We start from the raw sequence: 19950 nt of genomic DNA, 5'->3' as shown, positions 1-19950 counted from the left end.
TAGAAAGACTACAGAGAAGAGCAAAAAAGATGATCAGGGGACTGGAGGCTAAAACATACAAAGAACGGTTGCAGGAATTGGGTCTGTCTAGTTCAGGGGTAGGCAACCTTGGCTCTTTCATGACTCGTGGACTTCAATTCCCAGAATTCCTCAGCCAGCACGGCTCAGCTTGGAAACCTCTCCCTTTCCCCTCAGCATGGCTGGCTCAGGAATTCTGGGAGTTGAAGTCCACCAGTCATAAAAGAGCCAAGGTTGAGAAATACAGGCCTAGGACAGGGGTAGGCAACCTTGGCTCTTTTATGACTTGTGGACTTCAACTCCCAGAATTCCTAAGCCAGCACGGCTCAGCATGGAAACCTCTCCCTTTCCCCTCAGCATGGCTGGCTCAGGAATTCTGGGAGTTGAAGTCCACCAGTCATAAAAGAGCCAAAGTTGCCTACCCCTGGTCTAGTTTAATGAAAAGAAGGACTAGGGGTGACATGATAGCAGAGAACCCAAATTGTTGGGGGCAATATGCTGAGTCTGTAAATCGCTTAGAGAGGGCTGTAAAGCTCTGTGAAGCGGTATATAAGTCTAAGTGCTATTGCTATTGCTGCTGCAGAGTTCCAATATTTGAGGGGCCACCACAAAGAAGAGGGGGTTAATCTATTCTCCAAATCATGTGAAGGCAGGACGAGAAACAATGGATGGAAAACAATCAAGGAGAGTAAAAACCTAGAACTAAGGAGAAATTTCCTGCTGGAACAATTATTAGATTTAGTTTTAGTTTAATCAAACTATAAGCTGTTAGCTGATAATGAACTATAAATTTAGTTTTAGTTTATGGGTATATACATTTGCTTAATCAATCAAACAAACTGTATGGATGGAACTTGAGGAAAATAGAGATTTGCCTGACATTTTTCTGGTACCTTTAGAGATAAATCCAGTGTAGATTAGTCTTAGATTTTCAAGTTTCATTCCCTCCAAACTTTAGTGGCGGGTTACAATTGGACTATTATTGTTATGTATTTATGAAAAGAGCAATGGATAGAAACTAATCAAGGAGAGAAGCAACATAAAACTCAGGAGAAATTTCCTGACAGTGAGAACAATTAACCAGAGGAACAGCCTGCCTCCAAAAGTTGTGGATGCTTCAACACTGTGGAGGTTTTTAAGAAGAGACTGGACAGCCATTTGTCTGAAATGGAATAGGGTCTCCTGCTTGAGCAGGGGGTTGGACTAGATGACCTCCAAGGTCCCTTCCAACTCATTCTGTTGTTATTCTGCACTTTGAACTCACAATACTATCCTATCGGTCTTTAAACTTAGCCCCATACAAATTACACTGCTCTACTATTGTGGTTGTAGCTGTATGTAGGGTTAGATCTGACCACTGATGTTTTCTGAAAGGCTCATGAAGTATGAAGTTCATCTTAATACATGTACGAAGTTCATCTTAAGGCAGGGGTGAGCATAGCTGACTCAGGAATTCTGGGAGCTGAAGTCCACAGGTCATAAAATTGCCATAGTTGCCCCCCACCCCTGCTCCCCCTCCTCTCCCCATCTTAAGGGATAGAAGCAGTTCCATTATGACATTCTGAGCACCACTATGCAAAGTGAAAAAAAATGTTGAGTTTCTCTCTTGTTTTTACATCATGGATTCTGCCCGTTGATGGTAAATGATGGGATTTCTCGAAAGAAAACTGTTGGGTTCTCACAACTGCCGAAAGACAAGTCATGTGGGCAAATGGTTCTTCCCATCTCCTTATTCTTTGTCTTCTTGGGGTATTGGACGGTCCAAAGCTGGCTGGAGACTTTTTGACATTTTGATGCAAGGGTGGCTTGACTGATTTTCTAAGGTGGCCTTTGGCTGGAGTTTCCCAAAGCCGGCGATGAGAAAGGCAGAGGGGCTTCCAAAGGAGAAGTCTGTGGATGATTGAGGAATTTGAGAAAAAACAAGATGTAGTCGTTTTCCTTGCTGTGTCGGCCACTTTAAATGGATATTCTGCTCGATTTGGGTAATCAGACCCAAGAAGTTTGGGGTGGGGGAAAACCAGGACGTTATTGTCGCCATACCTTCAAAAGAGGAAGCGTCTCAATAGTAGAGGTTGGAAAATAATACAATGCAGGCAGAACTGAGTTGCAAGGAGGACATTTTCCATCCGTTTCAGAGAGTTTAGAGTTTTCATCTGTTTCCTGTTTGGAATTTCTGGCAAATGCAAGGCTGAAGTTCATCAGTGCCATCCTAGAGGAACTGGGGGCTCCAGAAGGGCTTTGTGGCCCCACAAATATCCTTGGCCCGAGCGATGTGTCTTAGATCTTTAATATTCAAACCATGTCATGCTACCTCAAACCTGTCGGCGGGAAGTTCTCTTCTGCAGAGATAAAATCAACGCACCTGTTTGACTTCCTGTTCAGACGGCCTTCTTCTCTCTTTTGCCCGGTTTCAGAGCATCTTCATTCATGGTGAGTTAAGATACCACCACGTGCGTGGTCAACATTTGGAAATTTTGCACTGCGGAATGGAATTTTAAAATGTGCTTGCAAAATGAATTCCTGTATATAGATGTTGGAAGATCAGAGAGTGATCCAGTATTGTGAGCTGTGATGGGCAACGGGACTTACAGATCTAAAATTGATGAAGTTGGGGGGGGGGGAAATCCGAATACCTTCAGATGCAATAATAATAATAATAACAACAACAACAACAACAATTGCTTGAATATTAATATTCTAAAGTATTCTTTTCTGTTTAACGGAATGATGAATACTTTGCCTGGAATTCTTTTCTTTGGACTTTTGTGCCATCAAATGCAAGTAGATGTAATTGGTCCTAAGGAAGAAGGGCGAATGAAATAAATTTAGTTTTAGTTTAAACAAACTATAATCTATTAGTTTACAATAAAGTACAAATTTAGTTTTAGTTTATGGGTATATCAATTTGCTTAATCAATCGAAGTGTACGGATGCAACTTGAGGAAAATAGTCACAGATTTATCTGATTTTTTTTTCCTGTACCTTTAAAGATAAATGCAGTGTAGATTAGACTTAGATTTTAGAGAGTCATTACCTCCAAACTATAGTGGTGGGTCACAATCGGGCTATTATTGTTACGTATTTATGAAAGGAGCAATGGATGGAAACTAATCAAGGAGAGAAGCAACCTAGAACTCAGGAGAAATAATGGTGAGAACAATTAATCAGTGGAACTCCTTGCCTCCAGAAGCTGTGAATGCTCCAACACTGGAGGTTTTTAAGAAGAAATGTCTGGTATGGTATAGGATCTCCTGCTTGTGGGGGGGATTAATATAGAATAGAATATTGCTGGAAGGGAGCTTTGAGGTCTTCTAGTCCAGCCCACTGCCAAAACAGGAGAATCTATACCATTTCAGATAACTAACTGACTCTCTGTTATTCTGGAGCATCCTAAACACAGAATACAATACTAATTGAATGGATAAGGCAGAAGAAAATATTCAGGTAATAAACTATATATAATAATAAATAATTCTGCAGCAGAAGAATTATGTTGGGGACTGATACGATATTTCCCCTTTTCTTGGAAGATCTCTGTGATACGTTTTCAGTCTGTTAAATAAGCTTGATTAGCATTTGCTTCCCTTTTCATTTAACTTTCCCATCTTTCTAAGAATAACCAATCAGAAACTCTATTATGATCACTCCCAATAATAAGATTAAGACGAGACAAACTTTATTGTTATTTTTCTGTACATACCGTGGCGAGCGGTGCGGTAGCGGTGAAGGCATTCGCCTGCCACTTGGAAGGGTGGGAGTTCAGCGGGCAGATGGTTTTTCTCTCTCCTGGGGTGCAAAGAAAAAAAAAATCTGCTGCAAACTCCACGTAGATGTCAGGAAGGGCATCGGGTCAGTAAATAATAATAGTAGTAAAGTTGGAAGAGACCTTGGAGGTCATCTAGTCCAACTCCCTGCTCAGGCAGGAAACCCTACACCATTTCGGACAGATGGCTGTCCAGTCTCTTCTTAAAAACTTCCAGTGTTGGAGCTTTCACCGCTTCTGGAGGCAGGTTGTTCCACTGGTTAATTGTTCTGTCAGGAAGTTTCTCCTTAGTTCCAGGTTGCTTCTCTCCTTGATCAGTTTCCATCTGTTGCTCCTTATCCTGCCTTCAGGCGCTTTGGAGAAGAGCTTGACTCCCTCTTCTTTGGGGCAGCCCCTGAGATATTGGAATCCTGCTATCATGTCCCCCCCCTTGTCCTTCATTAAACTAGACATACCCAATTCCAGCAGCCATTCCTTATATGCTTTAGCCTCCAGCCCCTTAATCATCTTTGTTTCTCTTTGTACTCTTTCTAAATGCTCAGCTCCATCCAGTCACCCCAACCTTAGCGTGAATTAAGGAATTAAAGGACCCTGGGGGGGGGGGAACGGAGTTATGTATACAGAAAAATGCACATTAAAAATGAAAATCTGATGCCCACTCTTGGAAAAAAAAAATAAAAACCCAGGAAAATCTCAGGAGATATCTTTTGCAGAAATTCCTGAGACAAAATACAGAACAGGCTGCCGCTTTTATTTATTTATTTGTCCAATTTATATACTGTAGGGCACCCATTTCACAAAACCAACGACTCTGGGCGGCATGCAACCTAGCTAAAACAATGAATAAGTAGCTAAAACCGTGTTAATGTTTCACAGGTGCTCTTTCAAAAGGCAACTGGACTGCGTTTTCTCCTTGAGGAAGAAAAAGACATTTTGCTTCTCATCCAAGTTTTGATGAACTGAAGATGCTTCTTGGATGAGAAGCGAAACATCTTCAAGGGGAAAAAAAAACAAGTCCAGTTACCTTTGAAAAAGCACCTTTGGGACAACCATGGATGATTGAGAATCTCCATAGAGATTTAACCTTATTAATGATTAAAAAAAGAACAACTATAAAATTTATGATCATAGAGAATTTTAGATCTTGATCAGGATGGCGTATCAACTCAAGGTGATGATGATAATAGTAATAATGATGATGATGATGATGTTGGAAGGGACCTTGGAGATCATCTAGTCCAACCCCCTGCTCAGGTAGGAAACCTATACCAAATGACTGTCCAGTCTCTTCTTAAAAGCTTCCAGTTTTGGAGCATTCACCGCTTCTGGAGGCAGGTTGTTACACTGATTATTTGTTCTAACTGTCAGGAAGTTTCTCCTTAGTTCTAGGTTGCTTCTCTCCTTGGTCAGTTTCCATCCATTGCTTCTTGTCCTGCCTTCAGGTGCTTTGGAGAAGAGCTTGACTCCCTCTTCTTTGGGGCAGCCCCTGAGATATTGGAAGACTGCTATCATGTCCCCCCTCGTCCTTCTTTTCATTAAACTAGACATACCCAATTTCAGCAACCGTTCCTTATATGCTTTAGCCTCCAGTCCCCCAATCATCTTTGTTGCTCTTCTCTGAACTCTTTCTAGAGTCTCAATCTCTTTTTTTACATCGTGGTGACCAAAACTGGATGCAGGATTCCAAGTATGGCCTTACCAAGGCCTTATAAAGTGGTATTAATACTTCACGTGTTCATCAAGACTCACGTTGAACACACTGAGCAAAATGGAGATGTTTGCATTTTATTTATTAAATTTGGAGACTGCCCATCCTATAATTTTGACCGACTTTGGGATGGGGGTGGGGATAATGTTGCACACTAGCTGGGGAATTCTGGGAGTTGAAGTCCACTTATCTTAAATGTGGCCCAGGTTGAGAAACACAAGCAGTGTGAATAACTGCGAGATTTATGGGTCAGAGAGAGAACTACAACATTGCATCATCCCAGCTGCAAACATAGCTAAAGAAAGAGAATAATAAAACAAAATATCAGACAGGCTGGCTACCCCTGTATTTTGGATTGCAACAGGGCTACCCAGATAACTATATTTACACATTTTAAGATTGCTGGGATTGAGAAACCCTGTACTAACAGATTAAATCTATTCTTCTCCCATTGCTCCTCTGGAACTTTTATCTTTCTCTTTTTTCTTTTTTTTTGAAAAGAGATGCAAAATCTGATCAGTCAAAAGCTGCCCCTATATAATAAACCACAAGCATGAAACCCTGGTCTTTTATCTGAGTGCCTGGATGTAGACAGGCAGATTTTATTTTTTACTTTTTATTTTTGAAGCCATAATTATCTTGGGTTAGGTTTCAGGGAGAAAGGGGGGGGAGCTTATCTTTATATCCAGAAATCCTTCTTCCCGTAGAAAAGTCGAGATAACAGAGATCTAACCTATCTGCTTTCCTTAAACGTTAAGCTGACTTGGCTTTGCTTAGAGATTATAGATTATTGCTGGTCTGAAAACGACGGCCCGTTTGCAATGCCCCAGCAAGGCTGCAATAGAATTTTTCTGTTGACAAATACGTTTTATTAAAACGCACAAGCTTTTACGAGCTGCTCTGTTGCCTCCGATAAAGCCCGCTGCATTTCACAGAACTTGAAATGTGTTAGTCACTGAGAAAGGTGCTATCAGACTTTGGTTGAATTTTGGTTTTTTTGTGTGTGTGTTTTTTCCCAAATAACATTGTAATAAACATTTTGTTGCTAAAGTATTATAATAAACATTTCGTTGTTGTTTCTAACAATGCTATGCTTTGAGCTGCAGATTGGGAAAATTGATGCCTTTTCAATGTTTTTTTTTTTAACTGCACGGTAAAGATTTCTACCAGATTTCTTTTTGATTTTTGTATACCGTAAATCAGGGGTAGGCAACCTTGGCTCTTTTATGACTCGTGGACTTCACCTCCCAGAATTCCTGAGCCAGCCATGCTGAAGGGAAAGGGAGAGGTTTCCATGCTGAGCATGCTGGCTCAGGAATTCTGGGAGTTGAAGTCCACAAGTCATAAAAGAGCCAAGGTTGCCTATCCCTGGCCTAGTCCATTGTTTCTCCACCTTAGCAACTTTAAGATGTGTGGACTCCAACTCCCAGAATTCCTGAGCCAGCCATGCTGAGGGGACAGGGAGAGGTTTCCATGCTGAGCCACGCTGGCTCAGGAATTCTGGGAGTTGAAGTCCACGAGTCATAAAAGAGCCAAGGTTGTCTACCCCTGGTCTAGACTTAGTGTTTCTCATCCTTGGCCACTTGACGATGGGAGGACTTCAACTCCCAGAATTCCTGAGCCAGCCATGCTGAGGGGAAAGGGAGAGGTTTCCAAGCTGAGCCATTCTGGCTCAGGAATTCTGGGAGCTGAAGTCCACCAGTCATAAAAGAGCCAAGGTTGCCTACCCCTGCCGTAGATTAACACAGATTAAATGCCCTTTAAAACATGTACAGGTAGTCCTCAATTTACGACCACAGTTGAACCCCAAAGTTCTGTTGCTAAGCGAGACAGATGTCAAGTGAACGTTGTCCCATTTTACAACCTGTCCTGCCACAATTGCTCAGTTAGTAACAAGGTTGTTAAGTGAATCTGGCTTCCCCATTGACTTTGCTTGTCAAAAGGGGGTCGCATGACTGCGGGATGTTGCAGCCGTCATAAATACAAGTCAGTTGTCAAACATCTGAATTTTGATCACATGACCCTGGGGATACAGCAGCGGTCATAAGTGTGAAAAATGGTCACTTTTTTCAGTGCCGTTGTGACTTAGAACGGTCACTAAATGAACTCTTGTGAAGTCGAGGTTTACCTGTATACATTTTGCATCCTTTATTTTATCTGCAGGGGGAAGTAGAGAGTGTGATGGGGAGGGATGGAGCTGTCAGCCTTAGTTTTCTCATTCATACCAGCAATTAATTGTAGTTGTAAAGCTATTTGAAAAGAAAAGAAAAAACTGTACACTAAAATACAACAGATGGAAACTAATCAAAGAAAGAAGCAACCTAGAATTAACAAGAAATTTCCTGACATTTAGAACAATTCATCAGTGGAACAACCTGCCTCCAGAAGTTGTGGGTCTTTAAGAAGAGACAGCCACTTGTCTGAAATGGAATAGGGTTTCCTGCCTGAGCAGGGGGTTGGACTAGATGACCTCCAGAGTCCCTTCCAACTCTGTTATTCTGTTCTGTTCTATTCTAAAATTTGAAAGTATTTTCTTGCACAGAAAAGGCTCTGTGCTTGGGAGGGAAGGCAGTTTTGCCTAATGAGCGCACACTTCTGTAATAGAATGTGTGTTCATATATTTTCAGATAAATAGATGTATTTTGCATATAGCTGTCTTGGATAAGTTTCCATGTTTAAAATTCTGGCAGATTGTAATACAAAATATTTTATTATCAGATTTAGAAACCTGGCATCTCACGCATAAAGCAACTCTGGTGGGTGTGCAATTAAAAATATAGAACGCTAGCTTTTAGTTCAATGTTGCCTTGAAAATGCAAAGACTCAGAACTAAATTAATTTACCCCTAATCCCCCATGAGGTATTGGGCCTCAGATTCTCTGCATGTAGAGACATTTTTTTTCCCATGCATTGATCAATTCCCGGAAAAGACCGCATTAATTCAGCTTCTAAAATAAATCTGGCTGCTGGATTGGACCAAGATTTTGGAAATCCAACTGCTACGTTTTCCCAGCCAGAATTTCTGAATCAATTTACCTTCTGAATGACAGCATATCGACAGCTAGATTAGGGGATGATGAGACATCATTCGGTGTTTAGAAGCACACTCGTTCTTAACTCCAGAAATGGAGGGAAGTTGGGGTTAGTTTTATTTCATTGGTTGTTTTGTTTGTAAAAATCGTTTCGCTTTGTTTGTGAAATCAGACGGCATCCGAGCAGCCTTAAGAAATGGCTCTCCTGCTACTGCACTGTAATAAAAATAATATTAAAAGACTGTTTCAAAAGGAAATGCCATTGGAATAAAAAGTGAAGCGGAGGGACAGAGGGGAAAAAAGATGCCATTAAAAAGAGAGAGAGAGATTAAATAAAAAGAGCAAGACAAACAAAAGGTAAAGCTGTTTAAAAGAATTTGCAAGACCCTTGAAAGGGCGTGTGGGTTTACAGGTATTAAAAAACGTCTCCTCTGACTTTTAGTCATTGCAAGGGTTTGCTATAGGTTTCCAGACATTGATGACGGTCAAAACTACAATTCAAAATGTCCAAATCAATGGAACAAATGAGCCCCAGGGTGGATCTGAGAGGAAACCGTAGCTGAATGAGAAAGACAGAAATTCTGTGCATGGCAATAACGTCTGCAAATCCAGAACTTTCCCCTCGTGGCTAGACAGTACCTGGCAGAGCACGAGCATCTATAGCACCATCTGCAAATTCTCTGAAAAGCCGCTCCTAATCTCCAGTCTTGTCTAGGCACATTCGTCACGCAAAAACCCCTCTTTCGCAGGTCTGGTGTAATGTGGCAACTTCGAAGAATAAAAAATAAACCTGCGAACCTTTTCCAGAAATAGTAGAGAGGTGTAGAAATGAACTTCAAAATGGTGACATCTTCTTCTTCTTCTTCTTCTTCTTCTTCTTCTTCTTCTTCTTCTTCTTCTTCTTCTTCTTCTTCTTCTTCTTCTTCTTCTTCTTCTTCTTCTTCTTCTTCTTCTTCTTCTTCTTCTTCTTCTTCTTCTTCTTCTTCTTCTCCTCCTCCTCCTCCTCCTCCTCCTCCTCCTCCTCCTCCTCCTCCTCCTCCTCCAGCACCTGGCACCTGCTCCAGGAGGGTCCACACAGGCAGAAAAAGTCAAGTTGGGGGCTGCAACTGCATAATTGAAGCTCCATCTCTTTTTTTACCCATCTCACTAGGCGTAAGAAGAGAGGTGTAGCCAACAACTGAGGAATCAATATTTTCTGCGAATCCAGAAAATATTTAATTTTTCCAGCTATATTGAGTCAACACGTCAAAATGGCAGCCACCCTGTGTGACCAAAAAGGCTTCTCCTTTTTAATATGCATTATGATACATGCGAAAAGGTGCTTCAGTGAAGGAGAGCTACATATAAGATGTTTACATCTCATAAAAAAAAACTTCAAAATTTCCATCCCCAGAGCAATAGAGGATATCCAGCAAATCTTGGCCGTTCTTGCAGAGAAAGCTAAGCAACTACGGACCTGCCTTTATTTGGATAAGAGACTACCCAGAAAAACCTACGTCTTTGTATCCATATCATTCCTAGAAGTGTAGCTTGGTCTCAAAAGAGACTCTTCACAACAGTGTTTTTCAAACTCGGCCACTTTAAGAAGCCTGGACTTCATCTCCCACAATCCACCAGTCCATGCACGGTGGCTGGAGAATTTTGGGAGTTGAAGTCCACCCATCTTAAAAGTTGCTGAGGTTGAGAAACACGGCTTCCAACCTAAAATCTGATTCAGAAAGCAAAGTTTTTTGGGGTTTTGGGTTCTGTCTACTCTGTTACTAGAGGATGCATGTAGCAAAAGTGTAAAGGCCAAGGAATCTTAGTACATAGAACAACAATAGAGTTGGAAGGGACCTTGGAGGTCTTCTAGTCCAACCCCCTGCCCAACCAGGAGACCCTATACCATTTCAGATAAATGATTGTCCAATCTCTTTTTGAAAGCCTGCGGTGATGGAGCACCCACAAGTTCTGAAAGCAAGTTGTTCCATTGGTGGATTGCTCTTACCATTAGGAAATGTCTTCTCAGTTCTAGGTTGCTTCTCTCCATGGTTAGTTTCCATCCATTGTTCCTCATCTTGCATTTTGATGCTTTTGAAAACAGTTTGATCCCCTCATCTTTGTAGGAGCCCCTCAAATATTGGAACACGGCTGTCATGTCACCCCCACTAGTCCTTTTCATTAGACTAGACCAGGGATCTGCAACCTTGACAACTTTAAGACTTGTGGACTTCAGCTCCCAGAATTCCTCAGGAATTCTGGGAGCTGAAGTCCACCAGTCTTAAACTTGTCAAAGTTGCAGACCTCTGGACGAGACATACCCAATTCCTGTAACTGTTCTTCATATGTTTTAGCCTCCAGCCTCCTAATCCTTTTGGTTGATCTTCTCTTTGTTTCTCCTTTTTAAGTCTGCTCTCTGGGAGAATAAAACTAGCTCAGTTGCCATGTGCCTTGATATTAAATCTCATATCCTTCAACAAAATCCGAAAAAACGCTCTGCTCATAAATTGAGAAATTAAAATAAAAGCAAACGTCCCTTTCAGGAACAGAAAGTGTCTGTGCAACTGAGAGAGTGCTGAGGGGAATTGTGTTTTCTCTCACATGCCTGGTGGGTTTCTTCCTTTGCCCTCAAGTTGCGGCTTCTTTTAGAGCGAAACTCTGTGGCTTTCTTCAAAGATTTGAGAATTTCGTCCCTGATACTCAACCCAACCTCAACTGGAAATTTCTCTTGATGATAGCCTGCTCTATTGGGGAAACGAATCTGCACATCAACAAATTTATTTCTATCATGGGCACTGAAAGAAAAGTTTTTTTGTCTCAGAGTTGGGTGTGGGGGGCAGGCAGCAAAGGCAAAAAGACAACGACAATCTCCCCACAAACACAAGCCTGGTTTGCACCATTGAGGTGGTACCAGCAGCCTTCAGCTGATCAGCGATGGAGTAGAGAGGATTGTATGTCGTGTAGTGTTTCTCAGACTTGGAGACTTTAAAATGCGTGGACTACAACTCCCAGAATTCCCCAGCCAGTCAGCGCATTCCTCTTGTGGGCTGGGGAATTCTGGGAGTTGAAGTGCACACATCTTAAAAGTCCTCCAATTTGAGAAACACTGTTGTAGATTAAGATGATTATACTGGTAGATTAGGAATGTTATACTAAGCCATTATGCTAATGTAGCTATACTAAGAATATTACTCCGTAATACTAATGGAGTCCACGTTCCCATGATCAGAATTTGGACGCTTGGCAACTGATTCATATTTATGACGGTGGTAGCACCCTGGGGTCACGTGGTTTCCTTTTGTGCCCTTCCGACAAGCAAAGTCAATGGGGAAGCCAGATTCACTCAACTAACTGAACTATTGCAATGATTCTCTTAACAACTGGGGCAAAAAGGTCGTAAAATGGGGCAAAACTCCTTCAGTAACTGTCTCACTTAGCAACAGAAAATTTTGACTTAATTGTGAAATTGTGAATGCTGTAACACTCGGAAGTTTTTAAGAAGAGAGTGGACAACCATTTGGCTGAAATGATATAGGGTCTCCTCCCTGAGCAGGGGGTTGGACTAGATGACCTCCAAGGTCCCTTCCAACTCTGTTATTCTGTTCTGTTCTGTTCTATTCTAATTCTAATTTGAATAATTTTAATTCTAATTATTCCAATTCCATTCCATTCTATTCTATTCTATTCTATTCTATTTCATTTTCTATTCTATTTTCTGTTCTGTTCTGTTCTATTCTATTCTATTCTATTCTATTCTATTCTATTCTATTCTATTCTATTCTATTCTATTCTATTTTCTATTCTATTCTATTTTCTATTCTATTTTATTCTATTTTCTATTCTATTCTATTTTCTATTCTATTTTCTATTCTATTCTATTCTATTTTCTATTCTATTTTCTATTCTATTCTATTCTATTTTCTATTCTATTCTATTTTCTATTCTATTCTATTCTATTCTATTCTATTCTATTCTATTCTATTCTATTCTATTCTATTCTTGTGGTCGTAAGTCAAGGCCTGCCTATATCCTTATCACAGCGTTTTTGAGCCTCCAGCCTCAGGCCGCCAGCAAAAAGAGTTAAAATAAAAACTATAAAATTGAACAATAAAATAAAGTAATCCTCTGCCGTGTTTCCTCCTTTTAGACGGAAGATCTCATCATGTACTTCAATTACAGTGGAGAGATGGACGACTACAATGACAGTTATTCCTACGACTGTTGCTTAGCCCAGCCGTGCGATCTGAACCCATATCAGAACTTTTCCATGCAGTTTCTGCCTTCCTTCTACACCCTAATTTTCTTGCTGGGTCTCGGAGGCAACATGATGGTCATCGCTGTCTTGCTCCTGGACAAAGTCTCCTTACTGGGGACCGACATTTTCATCTTCAACCTGGCCATCGCGGATATTCTTCTGGTGTTCACGCTCCCTTTCTGGGCTGCCCAGGCCGTGCTGGGCTGGATCTTCAAGGACTTCCTTTGCAAGGTCATCGGCAGCATCCTGAAGATCAACTTCTACGCCAGCATCCTCTTCCTCATCTGCATCAGCTTTGAGCGGTACCTCTCCATCGTCTACGTCATACGGATGTACAACAGGAACAAGCGCTTCCTGATCGTCTACACCACCTTGCTGGTGTGGCTCGTCTGCTTCCTGCTGACCGTGCCCGACTTCATTTACCTGACGGCCGAGTTTGACAGCCGTCTGAACGTTACTTCCTGCGTCCTCTCCTTCCCACCTCATAGTAGCAAGAGGTGGAGAATCGCCCTGATTATCATCAACCAACTGGTCGCTTTCTTGCTCCCTCTGATGGCCATGATCTACTGCTACGTCCACATCATCCTCACCCTCTTGCGTTCCAGAGGGTTCCAAAAACACAAGGCCCTCAAGGTTATCTTGGTGGTGGTGGTGGCCTTTTTCCTCTGCTGGTCGCCCTATCATTTGGTGCAGTTCCTCAACACCTTGCTCCAGCTGGACCTCCTGCAGAAGGATTGCCAGAGGGATGAGAGCTTGGACATTGCCGATACCGTCACCACCAGCTTAGGCTTCTTCCACTGTTGCCTCAACCCGCTGCTCTACGCCTTTGTCGGCGTCAAGTTCCGGAACAAGCTCCTGACCGTGCTGAGGAGATTCGGCTGCATCAATCAGAACTTCCTGAAGAAGCATTCCAGGTCCTTCAGCCAGCAGAGAGATTCAAGTTGGTCCGAAAGCACAGATTGCTCCTATGCGGCTTTCTAGAATGATCTGGGGCCGTAAGGACGCCATTGTTCCAAAGGTGCCTTTTTCACGAGGCAACTGGTTTTTCTTTGAAGATATTTCACTTTCCATCCAAGAAACTTCTTCAGCTCTGACTGGACTTTCGTTGTTTTTCCTTGAAGATGTTTCGCTTCCCATATCAGAAACTTCTTCAGTTCTGACTGAACTTTCCTTGTTTGGATGGTGGGGAATGGACGCCATTGCTATCCCAGAATTCTCCTCTTGCTGCTCTGTAAACAGAGGGAACATGGCACTCCGTCGGTACAGCTAGTCCTCGTCTTAACAACTCTTTGTTTTGCGACCGTTCGAAATTGCAACAGCACTGAGAAAAGTGATTTATGACTGGTCCTCACAGTTATGACCATTGTGTCAATGTGATTAAAATTCCTGCTCTGGGGTCATGTGTGATCACCATTTGTGACCTTCTCAGCTGGCTCCTGACATGCAAAGCCAATGGCGGGAGGGGGGGGGAAGCTGGTTTCGCTTAATGACCGTGTGATCCATTGAACTGCATGATTCGCTTAATAGCCATGGCAAAATAAAACTGGTAAAATCAGGTACGAGTCATTTAACAATCGCTTTGTTTACCAATGGACATTCTGATCCCAACAGTCAGGTGGTTTTTAAGAAGAGATTGGACAGCCATTTGTCTGAAGTGGTATAGGGTCTCCTGCTTAAGCAGGAGGTTGGACTAGATGACCTCCAAGGTCCCTTCCAGCTCTCTTATTCTGTTATTCGAAGCTGAGGACTGCCTGTGTGTCTAGCATCAAGACCGAGCATCGAAATTCCCCTGTGAATGAAGTTTCATTCAGACTTTCTGAAAAAATTGTTCTTCGGATAAGGAGGGGGGGTCCCGGCAATCCTGACGGTTTTTGAACATTATCGCTTCCATGTCTGACTCAAGAAACTGGTGGCTCAATATGGTTTTGAGGTTATCTGTTCATGTTTTCAGTTTCTTCTCCTAATCAAAGAGAGCAGCGTTCTGAGGTTGAAAATTGGGGTCGAAAACTTCCCATGCCAGAAACCACAAGGTGTCAAGGCTCGTGTCAAAACCTCCAAGTTGTTCGTTCATGGCATCTGCTGTTGCATTGTGTTGACTCGTGTTGTGTCCTTGTTTTCTTATCATAAACTCTTGACTGCCCTTCTGAAACGGATAGCTGAAGATTATGTTTTCCATCTAAATCTGGTAAAATGAGAAGAGTTTTGAGCGAGTCTTTGAACCGAATATACACCAATAAGGACAGATGAGAGAAGAAAATCATCTCGTTGTTTTTGCTCAATTCTTCTGGATGTCTAATACTGGAGAGAGGATATCCAAAAAAAAAAAAAAAAGGAGCTTAACTCTATATGTATTCAACATTCTAAAATTAAAAAATATAAATGCTGAATGAGATGAGAGTGTTTTTAATGAAATGTTCAGGCTGACTAATTGTGAGTCTAGCGTTTTCGGTGTTTTTCTGTACCTGGGATCTCTGCATTCTTTATTTTATTGTGTTACTTTTTCCTAGTCTCCTCCTCTTCCTCTCCTCCTCTTCCTCCTCCTGTGAATTGAAGCCCACAGGTCAGAAGGGGACTATGAATTCTGGGAGTTGAAGTCCACAGGTTGTAAAGGAGCCATGAATTCTGGGAGTTAGTCCATAGGTGGTAAAGGGGCCATGAATTCTGGGAGTTGAAGTCCACAGTTGGTAAAGGGGCCATGAATTCTGGGAGTTGAAGTCCATAGGTGGTAAAGGGGCCATGAATTCTGGGAGTTGAAGTCCACAGGTTGTAAAGGAGCCATGAATTCTGGGAGTTGAAGTCCACAGGTTGTAAAGGGGCCATGAATTCTGGGAGTTGAAGTCCACTGGTCATAAAGGGGCTATGGCTTCTGGGAGTTGAAATCCATAGGTGGTAAAGGGCTATGAATTCTGGGAGTTGATGTCCACAGATTGTAAAGGGCCCATGAATTCTGGGAGTTGAAGTCCACTGGTCATAAAGAGGCCATAGTTGCCCACTCCTGACCTTGGGGGTATATTGAATTTCAGAAATGGGTTTGGGGCCACGATTCTCCAACTGCTCCTTGGCCAAAGCGGCTGAGAAGAAAAACAAGCAACCAGCCCTCGTTGCAGTTAAACTTCCCCATTGGGAAACCTTTCATAACGTGAGGGTTTCCTTTTCCCCACCAGAAGATCTGGTGACTTCCCCACATTATTGAGTCCACCCTGGGGAAACGGCAGCACAGAAGGATAGTCAAGGATAACCTTTGGATGCAACAATGGAACTAAATCAATCCACCAATTACGACGATGAGGACTATTATGAGGTAGGTCAGTTCTCTGTCTCTGGTCCAGTGTTTCTTAACCTTGGCTACTTTCAGCTGTGTGGGCTTCACCTCCCAGAATTCCCCAGCCAGCCTAGCTGGCTGGGGAATTCTGGGAGTTGAAGTCCACCTATCTTGAAGTGGTCCAGGTGGAGGGGAAAAAAATGCTAGCCTGTTGAGTAGCCAGCGGATTAGCTGAGCCTGTCCTTTGAAAAGTAGACTTGCAAGCTCAACCCAACTGGATTGGCCCGTTGGACATTTGGTGCTGGGAGGTTTGCCGAGAGCGTGGAGAGGGTTGCATGATCCACCATGTCCAGCTTCTACTACTACTTCACAGGCAGGACAGGAGTATCCAGGCCTGCCAGACCAAGCCTGGTGCGTGTATAATGCAGCGAGGGAGCTGTCTTATCTACTACTGCTTTGGTCAGCAAAATACCTTGAGCCAATCCTGTTTGTGTGTGCAAGTGACCTCCCTGTTTGATTGCACACAAAGGCTTCCCCCACCGGCTTTTGCTTCCAGCCGATAACAACCAGGACCCAATCCTTAAAGGGAGGAGGGAGCTTTGGATTCTGTGGGGTTTTCACAGAACATGGCTTGAGACTGGGAAGGGAGAGAACAGAGAAATTGCGCAGGAAGAGGAGGAGGGGGGGGAAGAGAAGGAGGAGCAGAAGAGAGAAGAAAAGGGAAGGAAGAGAAAAAGAGCAAGAAGAAAAAAAGAAAAGAGAAAGGAAAGACAAAAAGAAAGAAAGAAGGAAAGAAAGAAAAAGAAAGGAAAGCAGTGAAGGGTGGAGAAAAGGATGAAAGAATAAACGAATGAAAGGGGAAAAAAAGTCCTGCTCTCACATTATCAGCATTGCATTAAATATTATGGGATATTTTCTTTTCCCTCCCTCCCTCCCTCCCTCCCTCCCTCCCTCCCTCCCTCCCTCCCTCCCTCCCTTTTTCCTTCCTCCCCTTTCCCCTCCCCTCCCTTCCCCATAAGATTGGATCCAGATAATTTTCCACTCCGTTCCATCAGCTTCTTCCCTCCTCGTTTACTCCTCCTGTTAGTCACTAGCAATCCAGCCAGCAGAAAAAGCAGTACCATTGGACAACACCACCAACCACCCGCAATTCCTAAGGAGGCAGAGGTGGGCGCCTGAGTGTAAGGCTGTATATCTGGGATGTCCTGAGATTTTTTCCCAAATTTTTCTCTTTTTCCTTCCTTCCCTCCTTCCCAGCTGGGCACGTTGCCCGAGATCAACCCCAACGCCCAGCCGTGCCTTCCCACCGAAGTGAGCGCCTTCGCTCGCTATTTTGTGCCCGTGTTCTTCTCCGTGGTGTTCGTGGTGGGGCTGCTGGGCAACAGCTTGGTGCTGGCTATCTTGGGCCAAAATCGCCGGTCCTGGCGCTTTGCTGACCACTACCTCTTCCAGCTGGCGGTGGCCGATTTCCTTCTGGTCTTAACCCTCCCTTTCGAAGCTGCCCAATTTATCCACGGCTGGACCTTTGGAGAATTCCTCTGCAAGCTGACCGAGGGGCTCTCCACCATGAACGTGGTCACCAACATCCTTCTCCTGACCTACATCAGCATTGAGCGCTACTTCGTGGTGGTCCGGGGGACGTCACCACACTTCTTCTTGAAGCGTTCTCACATCTACCTCACTTCGGCCTCTTTCTGGGGCATGGGCATCGCGTTCGCCATTGTGGATCTCCACTTCCGGACAGTCAGCTATGTTCCGGAAGCCATGACTCTCGTCTGCCAGCTGGGCTTTGAGGTCCAGGATGCCAACTCCTGGAAACTGGGGCTACAAGCCATCTTCTTCCTTCTGGGTTTTTGGTGGCCTGTCCAAGCAATGGTCTACTGCTACAGTCAGATTTTCACCAAGCTGCACCAGGCTGGACTTCTGAGCAAGCATTTGCCTCTCCGTCTCCTGCTGGTCATCTGGATCACCTTCATCGCCTGTTGGTGCCCTTTTCATTGCTTGATGCTGGTGGACATCTTTCAACGTCTGGGCCATTTGAAGCGGCACTGTGAGTGGGAGAAGGTGTTGGATTCCGGACTCTTGATCACCAGGAGTTTAGCCCTCACCCACTGCTGCCTCAATCCCTTGGTCTACGCTTTTGGAGGGGTGAAGTTCCAGAGGGAATTTTCCAGAATCTTCTGTAGGAGAAGCGAAGCCAGGCGCCATTCGGACAGTGAGGACATTAGCCAAGTTACTGACTGGAGCACCGATCATGGCTTGGATTATTCGATCATGATGTGAGCTGCGGGTGGTCCACCCCACGTGCCGGGAACCCTTCACGAAGTCTTCTCCACACCATTGCCCACCAGATACAGGTGGTCCCCGACTTTCGACAGCTCATTTAGTGACTGTTCAAAGTTATAACGGTGCTGAAAAAAGTAACTTATGACTGTTTTTCACACGGCCGTTGCAGCATCCCCGTGGTCACGCAATCAAAATTGTTTGATTGATAGAATAAGAACTGTATTGATCTGAATATGATAGTAGCTCTTATGGGGGAAAGAGAGGGAATTTGTTGTTGTAATACTTTGAGATTTGTTCTGATGATATTTAAATGTAATGGAATTAAGATGCTCAACTGCCATGCTACTTTTCAAATATGTAAATGCAATATTGGAAAATTAATAAAAAACTTAGATATATGAAACAAAAAAAAAAACTGAGAGACTTGGCAACTGATTCATATTTACGACGGTTGCAGTGTGCCGGGGTCATGTGATCTCCTTTTTGTGACCTTCTGATAAGCAAAATCAATGGGGAATCCAGATTCACTCTTACTTAACAACTGCAGTGATTCACTTAACAAACGCGGTGAGAAAGGTCGTAAAAGGGGGCAAAATTCACTTAACAGTCATCTCACTTAGCGACAGTGGGCTCAATGGTGGCCGTAAGTGGAAGACTATCTGTATTGTAGCAATTGTTGAGTTGAAAAAAGGTCCTTCTTACCCCAGAGCGGAAGGGTTTTAGATATGCAACAGCTTTGAAAATAATAATTACAAAATCCCAAACCTCGTTGCTTCAGATTTACAAGAATTACGTCTTGGAGTTGTTGTTTTGCCAAGACCGGCCTTCAAAGGGGAATTTTACATGTTGGTTTCCCCTTTATCTCTCAACTGTCAGAAATGTATACAATTAGCCAATTTGGCTTAGTGGTTTAAGGCATCAGGCTGGAAATCGGAAGGTTATGAGTTCGAGTCCTGTCTTAGCAATGAAATCCAGCTGAGTGGCTTTGGGCCAATCACCAGGAGACAATGAGTTCTAGTCCCGCCTTAGGTAGGAAAGGCTAAGTCTGACTTTGGGCCAATCACCACGAGATGGTGAGTTCTAGTCCTGCCTTAGGCATGAAAGCCGGCTGTCTGACTTTGAGTCAATCACTCTCTCTCAGTCCAACCCACCTCATAGGGTCGTTGTTGTGAGGAAAAGAGGAAGAGGAAAGTGTGTTGGAGGTGTTTGCTGCCTTGAGTGATTTGTAAAAATAATAAAGACAGGAGATAAACGAAGGAATGAATAAATTACATTCTGAAGTGAAATCTTGCCTGCCATTTTATTGCCAGTCAGGTGCGAGTAACAGCAGAGCTTAGTCAATGAATTAAGTAGCTGGAGATTTGCTTGAGGAAAAACAATAAAGGTTTATTCAAACCGAATTCTTTACAGATCTGGAAAAAGATAACGGTTGACATTCGAATATGGAAGAATGTCAATCTTCCTTGGCTTGGAAGAATATCGACCGTAAAAATGAATATCATCTGAAGGATTAATTTATTCTAACAGAGGCTAGTAAGGCTGGAAGAAAAGGTGTTGAATGAATAGCAAATGTGAACAACTTCATTTAATCAAATTAAAGAGGAGTGGACTTCAATTCCCAGAATTCCTCAGCCAGCCAAGCTGGCT

At 43.1% G+C, this 19950-nt stretch overlaps 2 protein-coding genes across 2 annotated transcripts; both read left to right on the top strand.

Moving 5' to 3' along the window:
- The first annotated feature begins 2175 nt into the window (after positions 1-2175).
- Positions 2176-15280, top strand: CXCR3 (C-X-C motif chemokine receptor 3). The gene is made up of 2 exons (XM_039352238.1): positions 2176-2448; positions 12648-15280. Exons 1-2 carry the CDS (start codon positions 2446-2448, stop codon positions 13734-13736), a joined length of 1092 nt encoding a protein of 363 aa, XP_039208172.1. The 5' UTR covers positions 2176-2445; the 3' UTR covers positions 13737-15280.
- Positions 15281-15650: 370 nt separating this feature from the next.
- Positions 15651-18474, top strand: LOC120312051 (C-X-C chemokine receptor type 3-2-like). Its single transcript, XM_039352254.1, has 2 exons — positions 15651-16428; positions 17275-18474. Exons 1-2 carry the CDS (start codon positions 16363-16365, stop codon positions 18298-18300), a joined length of 1092 nt encoding a protein of 363 aa, XP_039208188.1. The 5' UTR covers positions 15651-16362; the 3' UTR covers positions 18301-18474.
- The last annotated feature ends 1476 nt before the right edge of the window (positions 18475-19950 follow it).

The sequence above is a fragment of the Crotalus tigris genome, unplaced genomic scaffold (assembly GCF_016545835.1).
Source record: "Crotalus tigris isolate CLP2741 ecotype Arizona unplaced genomic scaffold, ASM1654583v1 scf7180000018413.2111637, whole genome shotgun sequence".
Taxonomy (NCBI): domain Eukaryota; kingdom Metazoa; phylum Chordata; class Lepidosauria; order Squamata; family Viperidae; genus Crotalus; species Crotalus tigris.
Note: the sequence above shows the minus strand (reverse complement) of the source record. Positions and strands in the feature narration are given on the sequence as shown.